This window comes from Echinops telfairi, unplaced genomic scaffold (genome assembly GCF_000313985.2).
Source record: "Echinops telfairi isolate 266 unplaced genomic scaffold, ASM31398v2 ScPeMD7_3533;HRSCAF=4204_0, whole genome shotgun sequence".
Lineage (NCBI taxonomy): Eukaryota > Metazoa > Chordata > Mammalia > Afrosoricida > Tenrecidae > Echinops > Echinops telfairi.
This window is the reverse complement of record NW_022107431.1, coordinates 22,147,473-22,167,426: the sequence shown is the minus strand read 5'-3', so window position 1 is coordinate 22,167,426 and position 19,954 is coordinate 22,147,473. Positions and strand designations below refer to the sequence as shown.

General features: G+C 38.9%; 1 protein-coding gene across 1 annotated transcript in view; it reads left to right on the top strand.

The window, feature by feature from the left end:
• The first annotated feature begins 4,767 nt into the window (after positions 1-4,767).
• The window catches only part of ADGB (androglobin), a 194,398-nt gene continuing 179,211 nt past the window's right edge, over positions 4,768-19,954 (top strand). The window contains exons 1-4 of the mRNA XM_045294574.1: positions 4,768-4,913; positions 6,924-7,016; positions 11,676-11,747; positions 16,552-16,761. Coding sequence (XP_045150509.1) covers positions 11,703-11,747; positions 16,552-16,761 — 255 coding nt within the window. The 5' untranslated portion in view covers positions 4,768-4,913; positions 6,924-7,016; positions 11,676-11,702. The remainder of the gene's footprint in view (positions 4,914-6,923; positions 7,017-11,675; positions 11,748-16,551; positions 16,762-19,954) is intronic.

Below are 19,954 nucleotides of genomic sequence, written 5' to 3'. Positions count from 1 at the left end.
AGAATGATGTACAAATGCGCTTTACACAATTGATGTGTGTATGGATTGGGATAACAGTTGTATGAGCCCCTAATAAAATGTTTAAAAAAAAAGAACTGGCTAACCACGTTATCGATATTGTTGATGATAATTTAGTAACCCTTTTAGGGTTCAGGAAACCCCAACAACAGACCACATTTATATATATATATATATATATTAGAGAAAGCCAGCCAGGTCCTAGTGTAAAAAACGTAAAGAAAGGGAAAAAATGGAAAGCAGCTACCAGTTGATTTGATGGAAGGGGATTCCCCTTCCAAACAATGACTGTCTCTCCATCCCTCCTCTCCACATCCGTGTCCACAGGTCCTCATCAATCTCAAGGTATTGGCCATATTGTAGTTGATAAAATATTTTTTAATGTTGTGTTTCTTATTTAAATTATATTATTTAACTCTGAACTTATTTAATTTGAAATTTCGGTGTAATGTTTTGTATAAAAGGGTAAGGTTAGGGTAAAACTTGGTGGTCAAGAATAGATTAATCTATTTTCAGGTATTATGGGAAAAATTGATTCGTAACTCGACTGCATCATATCTTTGTGCCCATCTAGAACGGATTAGTGTTGAGGTCCAGGGTTCTACTGTAAACATTTTTCTGATATTCTCTGCTTTTAGCAAAGATCTATGTAAGATCAGTAATGATATCCTTCATTCCGTATACTCTTCTAATCTAATTTGAATTCTGAAAGTTCTATGTTGATATGCTCCTGCAACTTTTGAATTATTTTCAACAAAAGTGTACTTGCTGATACTTGTGATATTAATGCTATTGTTCTACATTATGTTGGGTCACCTTTCTTTGGCATGGGCACAGCTGTCTTATGGATTTCTTCTAGTGCTTCATACATTTGTTGAAAATCTCAATTGGTATTTTTCATTTCCTGGATCTTTGTTTCTTCCAGTGCCTTCTGTGCAATTTGGACTTCTTCCTTGTTGTTCTGTGTTTTTGATAAAATACTAAAATGAAAAATGGTACTTGAAATATTAGTGGCATAACTTCTAGTATCAAAACAATGCACACACTACCACATACCAGCAAACTGACAGAAGTGATAGATTCACCATCTAACATACTATACATATTTTATTAATTTATTTTGCTCATGCCTATACCTACTGGAATATAAGTTCTATATGAGTAGAGATTTTAATCTGGCTTTGTGTAATGCTGTATGCCAAGGTCTAAAACAGGGTACTCAGTAATTATCTGTTCAATAAATTAGTAGAGTAAGCATTCTTTATATATAAAAATATATCAATATCTTTAGACAAACTTTTCCTTCATGCACAAAGGACATAAAATGATCATTCAAATCATAAGAAATGTAGATTTATAACAAGATTTATTTAAATTGTTAAAGGGCAAAGATGTCACTTTAAGGACTAGGTTGTAACTCACCAAAGCCATGGTATTTTCTATCACCTCATATGAATTTTAAAGATGTACAACGAATAAGGAAGACCTGAGAAGAATTGATGCAGTTGAATTACAGTATTGGAGAAGAATACTAGGAGTATCATGGACTTCCAGGAGAAAAACAAACGAAGCTGTCTTGGAAGAAGTACAGCCAGAATGGTCCTTTAGAAGCAAGAACAGCAAGACTGCATACATACTTCAATCATGCTATCGTGAGTGACCAATCCCTGGAAAAGGACATCCTGACTGGAAAAGTAGATCAATCAATAAAAGGAAGATCCTCTAGGAGATGGATTGAAGTAGTAACTGCAACAATGGGCTCAAACATAGCAACAGTTGTGACGTTGACTTGGAACTGGGCAGCGTTTCCTTGTGTTGTACTCAGACCCAGGCGATGGCACCTAACAACAACAAGATCAGTACGAGAGAAGGGAAAACAAACACGCAAAAAGCACAGCCTTCACAAGTACCGTATATATTTGTGTATAAGCCGAGTTTTTCTTCCCAGTTTTTTATGCAGTTTTTGTGGTAAAATTAGGTGCATTGGCTGGTATTTGGGTCGGCATATGCTCGAGTATACAATGATGGGGGCAATGAACGTATAGATGTGCTTTGCACAATTGATCTATGTATTGTGATGAATTGTATGAGCCCCAATAAATTGATTTAAAAAAAAAATTTCTCCCCCTAAAAAACAAACAAACAAAAAAAACTTCAAAATTACATGAGGACTATTTTTCTCTGTGCGTTTGTTCTAGCCTGAGTTCTCTAGAAAAACAAAACCATCTATGCTTGTGTATATGTGTGTGTGTGTACATATACATGTATATGTATAAAGAAAATTGTATGTCCAAGTCCAGGCATGTTCCAAGTCCATGGACTAGATGTTAGGCTTTAGGCTTCTGTTAATTCATGCAGCTGTAGGGTCTAATGATTTGCTGGGAAGTCTACAGGCTGGTGGCTGCAAGGTGAACAGGTTGAGTTTGTGGCTACAGATGCCATGGACCCAACATTGGCAAGTGAGATGACAGGCTGCTGACGACTCCTAAGACCTTCAGACAATATGGCAGGCTTTTGACTCAAGTCCAAAAATCTGGAGATTGATGAGCCAGGGGAATAACCCAGATCCAGCAAAACTAAACTAATTTCCCACAGCATTCTCTTATATTGGAAGCAAGCCACACCCCTGAGGCAATTAATTGCATCAATTAAAGATTGTTGAGTTCCACCCTAATCTTATCCCATTATGGAGCCTTAAAATTGATTTGGCTGTGATCACATTGTGTTAGGTCTGGTCATTGGGGGATTGCAAAAACCAATACCAAACTCTGCCATTGAGTCATGGTGACTGTATGGAACAGGGTAAAAATTCCCGCTGTGAGTTTCTGAGACTGTAGCTCTTTATAGAAGTAGAAAGCCCTGTATTTATCCTATGGATTGCCTGGTAGTTTTAAACTGCTGACTTTGCTTGAAATTAGCAGCCCAACTCATAACCCACTAGACCACCAGGGCTCTAGGTATGAATTCCTAAACCACTGGGAGTCCTGACCCAGCCAAATTGACACAAAATCATAACTATTATGTTTATACTTTTAAGTTCATAGAAATTAATAAAATTATTATTCCTATTTTAGAGATAGAGAAATAAAATGCTAGTAGTGACTGTGCAAGTTTTTGTACACATTAGTCAAAATATATCAGAAATGGTAATATATATGTCATTTTCTATTGTGAACCTTGTTATTAAAACTTATCCTAAGAAAATAGTTAATGTATATAAAGATGTGACACAAATCATGCTTATTATAGTAAAAAATTAAAATAACTAACGACCAAATTCACCAAATATAGAAGCTTAGTTAGTAAATGAAATGTCTTGCTTTCATATATTTGATTATTATGCAATCGATAAATTAGTATTAAGAAAAATGTTTATTGACATAAGTGTTAGTAATATATTTATAAATGGAAAGAGCAATCCATAGACAAGAAAATGTTGAATTACGTAATGTTTGAAAGAAAAGTTAGTATGTTCACATAAATTGGCTAAAGCGGATGTAGAGTTGTTAATGTAATTTCTAGTTTTTTTCTTACGCTTATAACTTTTATAATTTTCTTTGCAACTAATAATCACATCATATTTTTGTATTAGAAAAATCAGAATCATATGTGTACTGTACTTCAAAACATTGCTAGTGTTACACATATAAATGGGTTAAGTGTGAATGGTAATCAAATGTTCCTCTTCATAACATCTATGTGCTTGTAATAATACTGTTTCTGTATATTTTGAATGTCTTGCATTAATTAAGTAGACATCAATGCTCAAAATTACTTATAGAATACTTTCCTGTGGGTCATTTCATTCTTTATAATCTGAGATAGTTTATTGTGCCAGCCTGGCCTATAAACACAAATGGGATTAACTGATGGGCAGAGAGATAAATGGCTTGGTGAGCCTCGCCTTTCTTGTCATTTGCTCTTTGATCATCGGACCAGTGTGCGGCTGCCTTGCTTGTTCTGTGCCTCAATTTAAAGGCTACACTACCTGTGGGATGCCTAGCCTGTGGACTGTGTCGCTGTAAGTTGAGGTCCCTTTAAGACATCTCTGGAGCTGGGGACTGGCGGTTGGTGACCTGGCTGGCAGTTGGTGACCTGCCTTGTGATTGGCTGCTGTGCTGACATAGCCTAGCTCTCTCTATAAATAGAGGAAGATCTGGCAGCAGACTAGACTTGAAGGACTGCTAGTCTCTCAACTCTCTCTCACGGGAGTGAGTTGCATTGAGCCATTTGTAGTGCTTTATAATTTAACTGTTTATTTCTTGTATTATATATTTATCTGTATATGATTTAACAGTTCATTTCTTGTTATATATCTAATTATCTTTATAAATAAATATATTAAATTATCAGTAATTTGGTTTTATCTCTCTAGAGAACCCTGTCTAACACATTTTACCCCATTCCTGGTACCAAAATGTGTTAGACAGGGTTCACTAGAGAGATAAAAACAAATTGCTGATAATTTAATATATTTATCTGTATATGATTTAACAGTTCATTTCTTGTTACATATCTAATTATATCTAATATATAGAATACTTTCCTGTGGGTCATTTCATTCTTTATAATCTTAACATGTGGAAGCTATTTGACTACAGGGATGCATTTCACATGACTTTGCTGACAAGATAACTAAATTTATATCATGCAGTTAATCTATTTTGACCTTTTTGGAGATCTTAATTCAAGTACAACCCCTTATTTACCCCCCTCTTCTCTCTCTTTCTAGACAGTACTTCTATGGCAGTAATATACAATCTGGTTTGTTTGAACAAAAGAAGGGGAAATTCCCAATATGGCCAGAGTGGAGTGAAGCTGACATAAATGCAGAGAAATGGGATGCGGGGAAAGCTGCGAAAGAAAAGGACAAAACGGGCAAAAGCCCTGTATTTGTAAGTAGTCTTGACTGTGACTTGATTTTGTTTGGCTTTAAATTTTATAATGAGATATGGCTTATAAACATGGAGTGTACACATACTTCTCCATAATCTACAGTCTACAAGGAAGTTTTATCTTGGTATACCTGGTCAGTCTCAACCACTCTGTCCTCTTGGCCAAACCTTAGTCCTGAGTTTTTATGAATGTCATTTGGAGATGGTAGAGAGATATATGATCAAAAGTTATAATAAAATAAAGGAATTAAGTGGTAGAAGTCAGTCAATGAATTTGGGGCAGAGTTGGGAATTAGGGCATTTAGAAAAGATGTTTTAGAGAATGATGAACTGAATGTGAACTTTTCCTGGCATTTACAGGAGAAATCATTTTATTCAGAGATGTAACTGTGAGATAAAAATTGAATCACTCTCAATATTCCTCAAGATCCAGGATAAAGATCTAAGTTACTCTTTGTTCACCTTTGACCACTTTAAACATGATATTTCCCTATGAAAGATTCCTACATTTTCAGGTGATATTATTTATGTATTTGCCTACTTAAAAATATATATTACATAAAATGTATTGATTGAGGTTATGAGCCAAACTGAGAGATATTTCTTGATGTTCCACAAACTGGATATATGAAATGATCCTCAAGGAAAATGACATGGTAAGACCCCATTCTTTGGTTCACATGAGGCGCTAAAAACCTGAAGGAAGTGCAACACTGGACCGAGCCCTGCCTTCGTGCTTTTGTCTTGAGCACATGTATGGGTTCAAGGCCTTGGGATGAGAGGCGAGCAGAGAGTTGTGGTCTAGGGCCCCCGGCAGTCTCTGTGGGTGAGAGACTGAGCATACTATCCAGGCTTTCCAAAGCAGCCAGACGGGAACCCAGGGAAGAGGAGATTGCAGGGAAGTGAACCAGCATGGTCGCATGTGGTTTTATTTTGAGATATCTCCCCATTCCTAAGCGATGTGTACTTGGAAACTGAGTGAAAACCAGCAGTGCTGGGGAGAGAGATTGGGTTTCAGGAAAGAACAAGATCAAGAGACATGATCACGTTATTTGTGTAGAGTGAGACCACTTGCTGCTCCTGGGGAGAAAGATGAGGCTCTGCTTCAGTTAAGATCGACAAAAGCCTCCGAAACACCCTAGAGAGGGTCTTCAGGAGTGGAAATCACACCTGAGGGCAGTGGGTGCTGATGAAGGTGGATGGAGTGAGAGGAAACCCAAGTGAAACCCCTGGTGTTCTGACGTGTTTCCACAAGCTGATGAAAGCACTGGAAGCGCTCCAACTGGAAGAACGTTGGAAGCCGGCTAGTTGAACAACTGACAGGAAGAGATCCATAGTCGTACCCATTCCAAAGAAAGGTAACCCATCAGAATGCTCACATGATGGCACAATATCATTGGTATGACTTTCAAGTAAAATTTAGCTGAAGATCACCCAACGATGGTTGCCGAAGTACATTGGCCTGGAGCTGCCGGCCGGCTTCAGAGTAAGACATGGAACTAGGGCTATCATTGCTGATGACCTGAGGTGGATCATGGGTAAAAGCAGAGAGTACCAGAATGATGTTTACTTGTGTTTCATGGACTATGCAAATGAATTCGACTCTGTGGTTCACAACAAACTATGAGAAGAATGGGAATTCCAGAACACTACATTGTGCTCAGGTGAAACCTGAACATAAATACATTATCATGGATACATTCATGTCCGGTCCATCCCAAATTATGTCCATTTTAGGCTTAATTTACATTCCTAAATCACTCATGCTTGTTTAAGCTGCATTTTCTGTAATATAAATGCTACTCAAGAATTAAGATTTTATTGATTAAGTGACATAATCTTGAATATGGTATTCACTAAGCACTGCATGAACTAGCTTTGAGGATAAAGAGAAATTGCTTTATAAGTGCTGATTAGTGAATTATTTCTATGCATTTAATTTTTACCTAAGATTGAGTTGCTTTTATTTTAATAAAAGTAAATGATAAAGAATTCAATTTCTTTATACAGCATTTTTTTGAAGATCCTGAAGGAAAGATTGAATTACCACCATCGTTGAAAATTTATACCTGGAAACGTCCACAGGACATTATATTTCATAGGGTAAGAAATATTTTTAATATTATGCAAAATAAATTTGACAATGGATTTACAAGGTCCTAGTTATAAAAGCTACATTTAAAAAATTAGGTTATTTTTTTCTTTGGATATTCAGTAGGAATAAGTAGTTTCTTTATGACATTTAAATCAGAAATAAATACTTATCAGTGTAGTTTAATATTTCTTGTAATGGTTACTAAGACATTATTGAAATGTTTTCTCTGCTTTTAGGATCTTGAGTTTTCTATTTCTCCCCTTCGTAATGTCAAATCAGAGACTAAAATACTGCAGGAAGTTAGTCCTTTATGGTTGACTGATAGGCCTTATCCTTTATGCTGCTTAGCAGTTTTATACAGTCTGTTTTCTCTAGTATTCATTAGCATTAATTTTTTAGCCAAAGACATTTGCACTTAAAATTATCTATACCAAGGACACTTGAAGAACATTGTAAGGGCCACTTTTATCTGTATTCTATGACAAACCACCTGACTCGTTTTGACCAGGCAATCAAAGAAACATCCTTTTAAGTAGCACCTCTATAGCTTGAATCTTCATACCCACTGGTCTATCTTCTAATTTCTATGCTAGTTTGAATATACTTGGTGTTTCAAATGGTTTAATTATCACTAATGCCTGTTTCATTATTGAATCCCTCATTATTTTCTTTCAATGCACACAAAATCAGTAGGCTAAATTAGCTCTTTAGCTCTCATCAAATGATTGTAATAGAGCTGACTCTTTTGGTACATTATGGAGTCTCCATTGAATCTCAACTTCTACCCAAAGTGATTTTATTCTTAGAAGTTTTAGCTTCCCTAAGCACTCTATTAATGCAAGAAAATGCAATTTATATGCCATATTTTCAACTACTATTACTAATTGAGAAAGTTGGATACATCTAAATTTAAAAAGATTAACTAAAATGAGAAAATTAAAAAGGTGCATTCTGGCTCCTCAGTGTATTTATTTAATGCTGCCTTTTAAGACAATTTAAATTTAAAAAATCAAACATGAATGAACTATGACTTTCTATTACATGCAATTTTAGATAATATTGATATGAAGAATATGAATTCATTGATGCTAATATAATGGGCTTAGTGTTACATTATTAATATTCAGCTCAGTTCTATATAGAGATTCTGTGTTCATAAGTGTAAAGGATATGAATTGTATAAGTTGAAAGAATAGTATATTTCAATAGAGAACTTTTCTGATCCATCTTAAGTAAACCTTTCCTCTGAGAGATACACTTGTACTAAAATATAAAACCATTCATTGCTGTTGAACACACTTCCATTTATATTTAGATTGTTGTTACCATTTCAAGACCTCTGTTCTTCCTTTGTACTGTACTCCTGCCCTTGGTCCCATCAAAATGTATGGATCAGAACAGAGATGGGAGGAAGTTAAAAGAACTGAAAGTCTAGCTAAGTAGAGCAGTCTTAGATACATTCAACATGGATGTACATGCATACCTGGATATCATGTATGTGTATGCATATATGTCATACGTAAGTATACATATCCTGATCCTCTAAACTAACTTAATGAACCATTAAATAATTGTGACTGAAAATTTTAGAACCCTTGACCAGCCTAAGAAAATAACCCAGAACTCTCTAAGCAAAATATGAAGTCAATGGAGTTGATTTACATTAAGAGAAGGTTAGCTGATGAAAGCCATACACTGCATTTAAGAGAACAGAGTCAACAAGATTAACAAGATCTGATCCCAGAGTGAATGATCAGATCTGTTTATTTCTGAGAACTCGATATGGGTGGCATAGACCTTGAGCATTGATTATGCAAAGGGGATTTCTAAAAATTCATGGAAAAAATCCCATCATTTAATTAAATTTTTCCATGAACTTTTGGGAACCTCCATGTCTCAGACACAAGGAAGACATCCAAAGATTAATCTTGTTAAAAGTAAAGGTACAGAGAAGCCCTGGTGGTGTCTGGTTAAACATTGGGCTGCTAACCACAAGATCAGCAGTTTGAAACCACTCCCCTGCACGGAGGGTGAAAGATGAGGCTTTCTACTGCTGTACAAAGTCACTTTAGACATGTTATAAGGAGAGACCAGTCGCTGGAAAAGTACATCACGCTGGGTAAAGTAGAGGCGCAGTGAAACAGAGGAAGGCCCTTGACAAGATGCATTGACACAGTGGCTGTAACAATGGGCTCAAACATAGCAATCGTGAGGATGGTGCAGGACCTGACAGTGCTTTGTACTACTGTAGAAGGGGTTACTATGAGTTGGAACTGACTTGAGAGCATCCAACAAAAGCAACAAAGAGCTATAGTCTCAGAAGCCCATAGGGGCAGTTCTCCCATCCTCTATGGATGCTATGGATCAGAATCAACTAAATCAATGGCAGTGAGTTTGAGGTGTTTGTTTGTTTGTTTGTTTTTCTGAGATCCAGCTATAATAACCCCTGCTAGGTTGGCCATTGAAACACACCAGCCTTCTCTATGAGAGAAAGATCGGACTGTTTGCTCCTGGAAAGACGTATATCTTAGTCTTTAGAGACTATGGGTTCATCCCTTTCTGCCACATGAATGGACATGAGCCAAAAACTGACTTGACGGCACAAAACAGCGGTACAAGTTTTAAAGAAAAGGGACATAAAGTTACAAGCACGTATTGCAGGGGGCTGCCCTAGTCTTAAGTCAGAAAAGGCCTCTCTGAGAAAGTCAGGCTTCAGTGAAATCTGAAAAATGAGTAATAATAAGGGGATGAAGGGAAAAGCTTGTGAGACCTTATGAGGCTCTGGAACGGGGCAGCAGGAAAGTTGTCAAGGTTGCTGAAAACCAGAGGCATCAAAGCTTAACGGTTTCCTGAAGTTTGCTTGTTTTGGCCTCCTGAATAAAAATGAATAGTCCTTGGAGAATTTTAAAAGGGGAGGGAGCCACTGGGAGGTTTGTGCCAGAACTAGATCTACTTATTGAGAATTTCATTATGGTTGGCCTGTAGATTGGGTGGGAGGTACCATTAAGGAGGTACTGTGCACTAGCACAATCAAGAGATGATATAGGCGCACCCTCACGAAGGGAACAGGGAAATTATGGGTGCTACAATAAAGTGTGGTGAAGAAAGTATATGGTACTCGGCTATCATAAAGAATAGAGTCTGGGGTCTTAAAGGCTTGTTTTCAAACAAGTAGCCATCTAAGTGAGACGTCAAGCAAACCCACATGGAAGAAACAGATAAACATCTGTGATTCAGAGTTTATAAATGATATAATCCAAATCTGAAGGAGGGAATGGTACCAGAGCTTAAATTGTGAAATTTGGGTTTTCAGAATCCAATGGATGACAGTGGAAGCACAAAATACATTCTCAGGGTCTGCAGATGGAATAAGTCTCTGGTGATTCCCTTCTTACTTTAATTGAAGGATGGGAATAACCTGGTAATGAAATAGAATTAGTGAGACGACTATAGTAGAGTAAAATAATAAATCTGACTTGAATGATTAAAAGAAAAAAGACTTCTATCTTTGAAATTCTAGGAAGCAGTCCATGGTACTTTCGAATGATTTTCACCAGCATCATAATTCAAATCCACTGGCTCTTCCTCAGGAGGCCTGTCATAAGTTTTACACAGATATGACACAGTGATTAAGTGCTCAGCTGCTGACCAAAAGTTTGGAGGTTTGTTTCTGGATAGACTACAGCCAAGAAAATCCTATGGAGCGATTCTATTGTGCCACATGGTTCACTACGCGTCCAATTGAATCAACATCATCCAACAATAACCACTGCACAGACAATAGCGAATCATTGATGGCATTGGTTTTCTTAGAAACCCAATTCACTAATCAAAACCATTTTATGTTCATTTCATATGTCGGACATACAATCTTGATAAGAATAACTTTTTTATTGATACAAGTCATATCTTCAGTATTATCTGTGTCTTTATAGGTATTAAATATTTAAAAGCAATTTTAGCTATGCACCAATTAAATTATGACCATCATATTAATTTTAATATGCAAAAGGATTTAAAGTTGGACAAGATTTTTAAGAAGCTGTCACAGCTAATATTCTTCATCTACAATAGAGATATTTTTCTAGCTACCAGATGTTAACTAAAGAGCAGGTTTAATTTGAGTGGCTAATTTGAATTTCAAATCAGTTTTTAAATGCTCAGATTGTACATGGTGGCTTCAAAAGTTTTGTGAAAAATGGAATCTAAAGATATTGAAATTTTTCAACAAACTTTTTGCGAGATTCTAGTGTGTTTGTGTAGTATGTAAAATTTCATCTTACATACCTTTGCACATGTTGTCAGAAGAGATCAGTCCCTGGAGAAGGACATCATGTTTCATAAAGTAGAGGGGCAGCAAGGAAGAGGACGGTCCTCAAGGAGATGGGATATATATGTTACTCTACATATATTATATCTCATAACATTTAGTTGCTTGTTGAGTTCTATATTTTATAGACAGCCTTTTATTAAATTGATTTCACCCCTAGCTCTAACTAATAATTATTTGGTGGAATAATATGTTTATTTTTAATTTTTTTCTAATTCCCCTGGCTATGAGTAATATCAAGTTTAGTCTGTTTACAGCACATGAGAATATTACATTAAACTAGTTATGGTCTCACTTAATGGAGTAATAACTACAATTTTTTAATTTTTCCTTTTAGACTCCAGTGGTTGTGAAAAATGAAACCATGTTTGACTTGTTTTCAGCAAATGAGCATTTACTCGGCAGCGAGGTATGCGGGAAATTGATAAACCAGCCCTTGGGACAGAATGGCATCTGGACTCGCTCAAGTAATCCTATACTGTGCAAAATCGGCCTGAAGAGGCTGGCCGTCTCTCCCCACCTGTGGCTTCCCCATTGCCTGGAGCCCGGGATCAGACATGACTTCACCCTTCATCCTCCTTCACCTGTTCAGACACCAGTTCATTCCTCCCAGGGCACACTGATTCTGTCCTGGGTTCCATAATCCGTTGCCTTGGCTACACAGAACTCCCAGCCATTGCTCCCAATTAAGGCGGTTCATTAGGACAGTTAACAGGTCACCACAAGTCAGGATCCGTAAACAGAATACACCCATTGGTCCACAGCAACACCCCTCCTCAGTCAGCAGCCAAGTCTCTTTGCGACCCTTGGCCGCTCAGCCAGGTTCTCCCTTGACCCCTTCCTTCCTCGTCAGACCAGGAAGGCTTCCCGTTGCTCTTTCTCTCCGTCCCTTAGTCTCAGCACTGGCCATCGGTCCTGTCTCCTGGGTTCCTTGCCTTGGCCTGGATCCTTTGTTGTTTTTTCCCCTCATAGTTTCTGGGCCACAGTCTCTAGTGCCTCTGGTCCCACTCTCTGTCACTACACACAGACATCTGGAACATGCTGTTTGGATGGTCCTGGGGATTCTGTGTCCAACATGGCTTTTATGCACAGAGGAATGCTTTGATGGAGATGCAGACAAACCCAAAGAAACAAAAGGATTAGACACTTAATCCCAACCTAAGTTCCGCCCACTGGCATGATAGAGAACTCCCTCCAAATTGAGATTATAGCCGTAGACTTGAAGTCCAGAATTATAAGACACCGCTTGTAAGGTGACCAGATTTTAACATTGGTAAAGCGGGACAAAAGCGAGGCACCATTGATAAAACTCATATCCTGGCGAAATAGCCACATGGCAGCCAAAAACCGTATACCCTAGCTTGTCGTGCATTCTTTCCAAAAATCGGGACTTTTTAAAAACGCGGCGGGACACAGGAAAAATGGTGAAATATCGGGACTGTCCTGCGAAAAGCGGGGACGTCTGGTCACCTTACTTAAGGACTTACGACTAGAAGGGCCATCTTCATCAACTACATCTTAGATGCCTTCTTCAGTTCTCCCTCACTGACCTTCATGTTATTTGTCTGAGTATTCTAGTAATAGGCACTAGGTGTGTGTGTGTGTGTGTTTAATTGAATAAAGATAACACACTTTGGGAAGATACTAGCATTATCACCTGTCAACCTACATATGGTCCTAAGGTTGATGCTTTCTCACAATCTAGGCATTATCCTTCAGAATCCGTGGTTCAAGTAACTGATGCAGTGCAGCTGTCCCTATTGGATGACACCGTGTCTAAGCAGTAGGGTAGTGATGCTGTTTGACTTGCTGTTGCTACCGGGTACTCTTGAGTCCGTTTTCAACCCCCAGTGACCCCATGTGGCAGAGCAGAACTCTCCGATAAGGTTGCTTCCTGGGCATCATGATGGGAACATATTAGAGCCATGTGAAAAAGCCAACCATTTGAAGAGTGATTGATTGCGTAGCCCCTGCATCACCAGGCCTCCAGTGGGGTAGATCTCACTCACGGCCATCGGGCCCATTCCACTCATAGCAACCCTAGGGACAGGGTAGGACTGCCCTGGGGCTTGTGAGATTGTGAGATTGTGAACCTTGTGGGTGTAGAAAGCCACACTTGCTTTCTCAGAGTGGCTGGCACTTAGCAACCCGATGAGTAATTCGCTATGCCACCAGGTCACCTACACAGGGGCGACCAGTGGGACGAAATGAAATATAACGCAAGAACGCATTTTCAGCCCAGCACTCTAGCTTCCTGTGTGATAGGTGGAAGTAAAGGGAGGTCTGTCTTCATCACTCTACCCCCAGGTCATTTTCCCACCCCCACCCCAACCCCACTTGACATGTGGTGCTGGAGAAGAATATTGAAAGTACCATGGACTGCTGAAAGGACTAGCCAATCTGTCTTGGCAGAGTGCTCCTTAGAGGCAAGGTTGGCAAGACTTCATCTTACATACTTTGGACAGGTTGTCAGGAGAGACCAGTCCCTGTAGAAGGACCTCATGCTTGGTAGAGTGGAGGGGCCGTGGAAAAGTGGAAGGCCCTCAACGAGATGGACGGACACAGAGGCTGCAACGTCGGGCTCGGGCGTAGGAATAATTGCCAGGATGGCGCAGGGCTGGGCGGTGTTTCCTTCTGTTGTGTACAGGGTCGCTGTGTGTCAGGATGGACCAGATGGCACCTAACAAACTCACCCCACTGAAAAGAATCTATTCCCCTTCTCTACGTGAGTTACTTTAGAAACAAGGGCTTTTAATTATTTGCTCTAACCCTATAATGCCTGAATTTTTAATTTCAGGGAAAAGGTTTTTGTTTTTATTCTTTACTTTCATAGTTATCCATATGTATATTAATATACACATTTTAATTAAATGCTATGAAAATGTCGTGCTCGGTATTATAGGGCTAAGAGTCAGTCCAAGGACTGGGAACATGGTCCTTGTTGATTTAAATACCTTGTCTTTAAAATATTTACAAATGCTAAAATAAAATCATTGATTTATTTAGCTAGATTGTACAGATTAGTGTAAAATTATCTCTGAATTGTTTTAGAGTTAGTCTAAACTATGCTTATTTGATGAATCCTAGACATACATAGACTTTGGCTTTTCATTTTTCCAGGTAAAACATTATTTTCCATATTCTATTGAAAAGTATTGAGATACATAGGAAGATATCTGTTCCCCCCCTTTTCAACTCAACCCAACTATAAACTTCCTAAGTAGCTCTGTTTAAGCAAAACATAAGTTAATGAGTCAGTCTCAAGTATTTTGTCTTCTTATAAGTCATGCAGCTTAAACTGGCATCAAAGGTGAGCTGCATATTTCAGAAAAACGCAACACTACCAAGGCCATCATACCTTAATGAACACTCACTACGACCCAGAGGATTTGTATGCATAATACTATTTTTCACCTAAACCTTGACTGTTAGTGTTATCTACATTTTCACAGATGAAAAACTGCAACACAGAGAACTTGAAGTAAATTGCCCAAGAGCAGAAAGCTATGAAGAACCTGAAAGAGAATTAAACCCAGTTTCTCTTTTCAATCTAAAGCCCATTTTCCCAATGGGTCTTATTGCCTCTTAAAACACACACACACACACACACACACACACACACACACACACACACACACACACCGATAATGGTAATTTCATTAAGGTATTTCTATATTGGCATGTCAACCCCTGAAACTTGGGACTGAAATATTTTATGGAATATTTTAATTTCATCACAGGACTTGTTTCTTGTCCCGTTGACATGGGAGAAATAAGTGCCTTCTCAATCAAGCTTCTCAGCATTTACAGAATAACTCACCCACTTGTTAAAAAGTTAATTCTGAAGTAAGTTCAGCAGTGCTCTCCGGCCCGTGCAGACACAGGTAGAGTGGAGGAAATCCTGCACCAGGCTGAGAAGCTGTCTTCCAAAACCAGCTGTAGGTGAATTGACAGTGCTTAGCACTCGATATTTTAGCTTGTAATTGATGTGTGTTTTCAGAAAACAAAAACAAGACTTATGAATTTAGCCTGTAGGTCAGAAATCAAAACTTGGGCTATATGGCATATGGAGTTTAATATTAGAAATAATATATGTAGGGCAACTTTGTGATATGAAGATGATGCAGGCTTGCTTGCTGAAAATCAAGAGGACTTGAAGCACTTGCTGATGCAAATTAAAAACCGCAGCCTTCTGTATGGATTTCGACTCATTGTAAAGAAAACAAAAAAGCCTCACCACTAGACCAGTAGACGCACATCATGATAAACAGAGAAAAGATGGAAGTTGTCCAGGATTTCCTTTGACACAGGTCCACCATCTGCGCTGCTGCGGTCGAGAAATCAGCAACATAGTCCACGGCTCCTATCAGCTACACAAGAACCTTTGTAAGGGTTCAAAAGCAAATACACCACTTTGAGGATTCAGGTATGCCTTAATCCTGGTATTTCAGTCATGGTAGTTTTCAGTCCCCACGTATGTATGGCAAAACTAGGCAATGATTAAGGAAGATGGCAGAATCTGGGACATTTGAATTGTGTTGGCGAAGAGTATTGAAAGTACTATGGACCACCCAGAGAATAAACTAATCTGTCTGGATGAAGTGCAGCCAGAATGCGCCTTAGAAGCAGGAATAGCTGGATTTCTTCTCACCTCCTTTGAACATGCTAGCAGGAGAGACCAATCCCTGGAACAGGACATCGTGATTGCTAAAGTAGTGATCAATGAAAAAGACAAAGTTTCTAAACAAGGGTGGATTGACACAGGAGCTGCAACAGGGGTGAAACATAACAAGTGTGGGGATGGTGCAGGACTGGGTAGTATTTTCATTTTCTGGTCTATTGGGTGGCTAGATTTCGAATGGACCTGATGTTAGATACCATCAGGTGTCTAACAAAAGCAAAAGGAGTGACGATCTGGTGATGCAGTGGCTAAAGCACTCATCTGCTAATCTATAGGTCAACAGATTGACCCCACCTACCTATCCCAGGGAGAAAGAGAAAAGATGTGGCAGTCTGCTTCCAAACAGACAGACAACCTTGGAAACTCTGTGGGACAGTTCTACTCTAGAACAGTGCATGAGTTGGGGGTCAACTTGGACACAATGCATTTGGTCTGGTTGGTAGTATTAGAAGCAGATGTTTTTAATCCCCATTAAATCATAGAATATACAGCTGAAAAAGAATCAATGATCACCAATGGTTTTTGTCTCTAGCTAATGAGATGGATTATCAGTGAACTTTATGCAGTGTGGAAGATATTCAATGGAGGAGCTCTGAACAACTCTTTGAAAAGCAGTTCAGGAGAACCCCCTATTCTCTCCTGGAAGCCTTGGGAGCACATATATTCTCTATGCAAAGCTGTGAAGGGTCACATGCCTTTGTTCAACAGCTATGGAAAGTACATTGTCAAACTTTTCTGGATGGTGAGTAAATCCAAATGTGTTTACATTGAAATATATACAATGTCTTTCATACAAAAATATTTTTATTTTAGATTGTGCTGCCTAGACTAGATGTTTAACTTTTAGATCTTGGAGGATATGTAGTATATCAAGTTTATCGGAACTGGATGAGAAAAGGTCCAGCATATGTAATTAGTGATGAATAACAAATAAGTTGTTTTTCTTGTGATGCTAATCACCTGTGATTTTGAAATTGGTGCCCCTGGACCACTGCAGAGTGATCTGCCTATAGATTGCTGCCACAGCCTCTGCTCTCTCAGAGGACAGGCAATGATCTGGGTGCAAAACCCCCCACAAAATGAAACTCACTGTCATCGAGTCTAGTCTGACTCATAGCATTATCGAGCCCTGCCTCACCCTTTTCTCTATGGTGTGGCTGCTGGAGGGTCGTTGGCACCTGGTACTTCTCTCCTGTTATCTGCTGCTAAGAACCTTATTCCAACACTTAGTAGTCCTGAATTTAAGCCTCACTTTCATGTTAACAAACCTTACTCTGACGCAGCATGTTTTCACTGCTGTCTAGATTAGGAAGCAAATGGGGTCATAAGAACTAAATACAAATAAAAGCCCACGCCCACTCTCCTCCAGTTGATCTCAATTCAGAGCCACCCTATAGGATTGGGGAGGCCTGCCCCACAGTATTTCTTAGGCTCTTAGTCTTTACAAAAGCCACCTTTTCCTTTGGAGCCGCAGGCGGACTGGAACTGCCAGCTTTTTGCTTAGTAGCAGAGTGCTTTTACCACTTCACCACAAGTGCTACTTCTGAAATACACGTAGAGAATGAAAAATCCCATAGTTAGTATGACAAAGCAGAGTTGCATTGCCTTTAGCAAGGTGAGCGGCTTGCATAGTAAACATCTTTGGTATTTTTAGTGGTGAAATGACCTCATTTGATGTCCAGACTCATCAGCAGGACAGCTGGAGAGTCCCAGGGGCCCAGGAAAAAATAGAAACATGGCACCCCTGATTCAGAAACTAAGAATCCTAAAAAGGCAGCAGGTGAGCGTGAAAACAAGTATGGGCCCTTCTTAGTGCCAGGCCCCACATGCCTGCTCAGGTCTGCCATGGCCCCTGGGGAAAGGATATGCCACCTGAACATTTGAGTGAGTGAGACAAGTATGCAAAGTTAAAAATTCCAGAAATAGATATTTGAGGACCTGGCCTTTGTAGTAATGGGCCTGAGTCATCCATTTCCCTGGAATGTGGTCCTTGGGAATTTGGCAAGGACAATGACTAGGGATTGTTAGGATCATGGCAGTGGGAATGTAAAGGCAAAGAAGTTAATTTATGTCTTTGATATCCAAAATAAGATTCTCAAGATGATAGACCTCAAAAGTCACAATTAATTAGAAGTAATTTATGTCTTTGATATCCAAAATAAGATTCTCAAGATGATAGACCTCAAAAGTCACAATTAATTAGAAGAGAGCATAATTCCCCCACTTCCTTTATTGTCCCGTTTTATCATTCAGGAGGCCACCTTGGCAGACTTCAGTTTAGAGTTTTGAGTGTCCTGAGTTATGGTCATACAGTGACGAACCCAGTGGACAGGCCTGAGAGGTTTAGAAAAGGAGATAAATTCAGGGGTAAGGAGGGTTCTCGTGGCTCCCAATTAACATTCATCTACACTTGAGGTCAGAGGGACTTCAAAAATTAAGTATTTAAAAAGGACCAGGGCAGAACATCAAACCAATCTCATGGCTCTCCCCTTGCTCCCTCTATCTCCAAATTTCCTCTGCATAAAGGTCAACAATAACCAACATCACTACCTTGTGATGTGATATGCGTAGGACTTACGTTGGTGGACAACTTGTTGGCACTTGTTGCTAAAATACATGGTCATGTTCTTGCCACTGAGAATAGCAGAAAGCATTTCTGGTCCACAAGCAGTATATGTAGATCCACTTACTGGCCCACATGGGCCCTTCTGGGTCTGTGCCTGTATACAGATTTGCAGGAACCATATCCATCAGGATTCCGGACACATCGTAGGAGTGGAACAAGTGCAGGTGAAGAGGTAAATTGCCAAAATATGTGAAAGAGCCAAGCAAAGATTCTGGCACATGGTAGCTTCTCAGCAATATTGTTTCTTTCCTCCTCTTGCTCGTTTCTGTCTTCCATCCTTCTCTTCCAATACGAGTTCTTACCCTAGAAGCCAAAGGGATAGCTCCCTCTTCTTGCCCCGTGCTACAGGTAGGAGACGGAAGACCATCTGCTGCCCAGGGACTCACTTGAATGAAGATGCAGAGATGACATTGATAACAGTGACAGCCAGTAATGCCCAATCAGATGGTTTCTATAACATGGCTTCTGCCCAAGGTCATATTAATCAGTGCCCAAACTCACTTAGTTCTTGCACAAATTTGATACCTGCTCATCTAGTCTCATATCATGCTTCCATAATTCTTGAATTTCTTGACTTTGCTTAGTTATAAAACAGGTTGTTTATGTTTTTGGTAAGGAATTAGATGCATTGTTCATTTATTACAGGTAAGATATGTATGTACAAAAAAGTGTTACATAAGTTTAATTTTATTTTGTACTTGTATACTGAGAGTTATAATTTTGTGTAATTGATTATTATTTTTCTTTATAGTCTAAGACACTTGTATCTATCACTACTGAAATATTTAAAAAATATTTTTCTCTGTTTTAGCTTAGTATTTGGTAGGCTTATTGTTAGTGCTATTATTTTATGTTATAATCTTAATTTGTTTAATCTGCTCTGAGTTCCAGAACGTATGTTTACTTTGGCTATATGTGGCATAGTTTAAGGAAGTGAGTACCTGCGAAGTTCTTTCTGTTTCCTCTTTGATTGCTTGTGAATGATAACTTGGTTACAGATAAACGGACGCGGGTGATAAGCAGTAGCAGTGCCGGGTTATCTTCAGGTTTTCGTGTGAGAGACGGATCCCAGGCCTTTCCTTTCTCCCTGTGTGAAGCTGTGATCTCCATAACCCAGCACACTGCTCCTCTACCCCTTCGTCGTCGTCGTCGTCGTCTTTTTTAAATGTTTTATGGAGTGCTCTTACAGCTCTTGTTACAATGCACCCATCACTTCTATCAAGCACATTTGTACATATATCATTATTTTCTAGATACTGTATTTACTTTCTATTGAGCCCTTGGTATCAGCTCCTCTTCACCTTCTCCC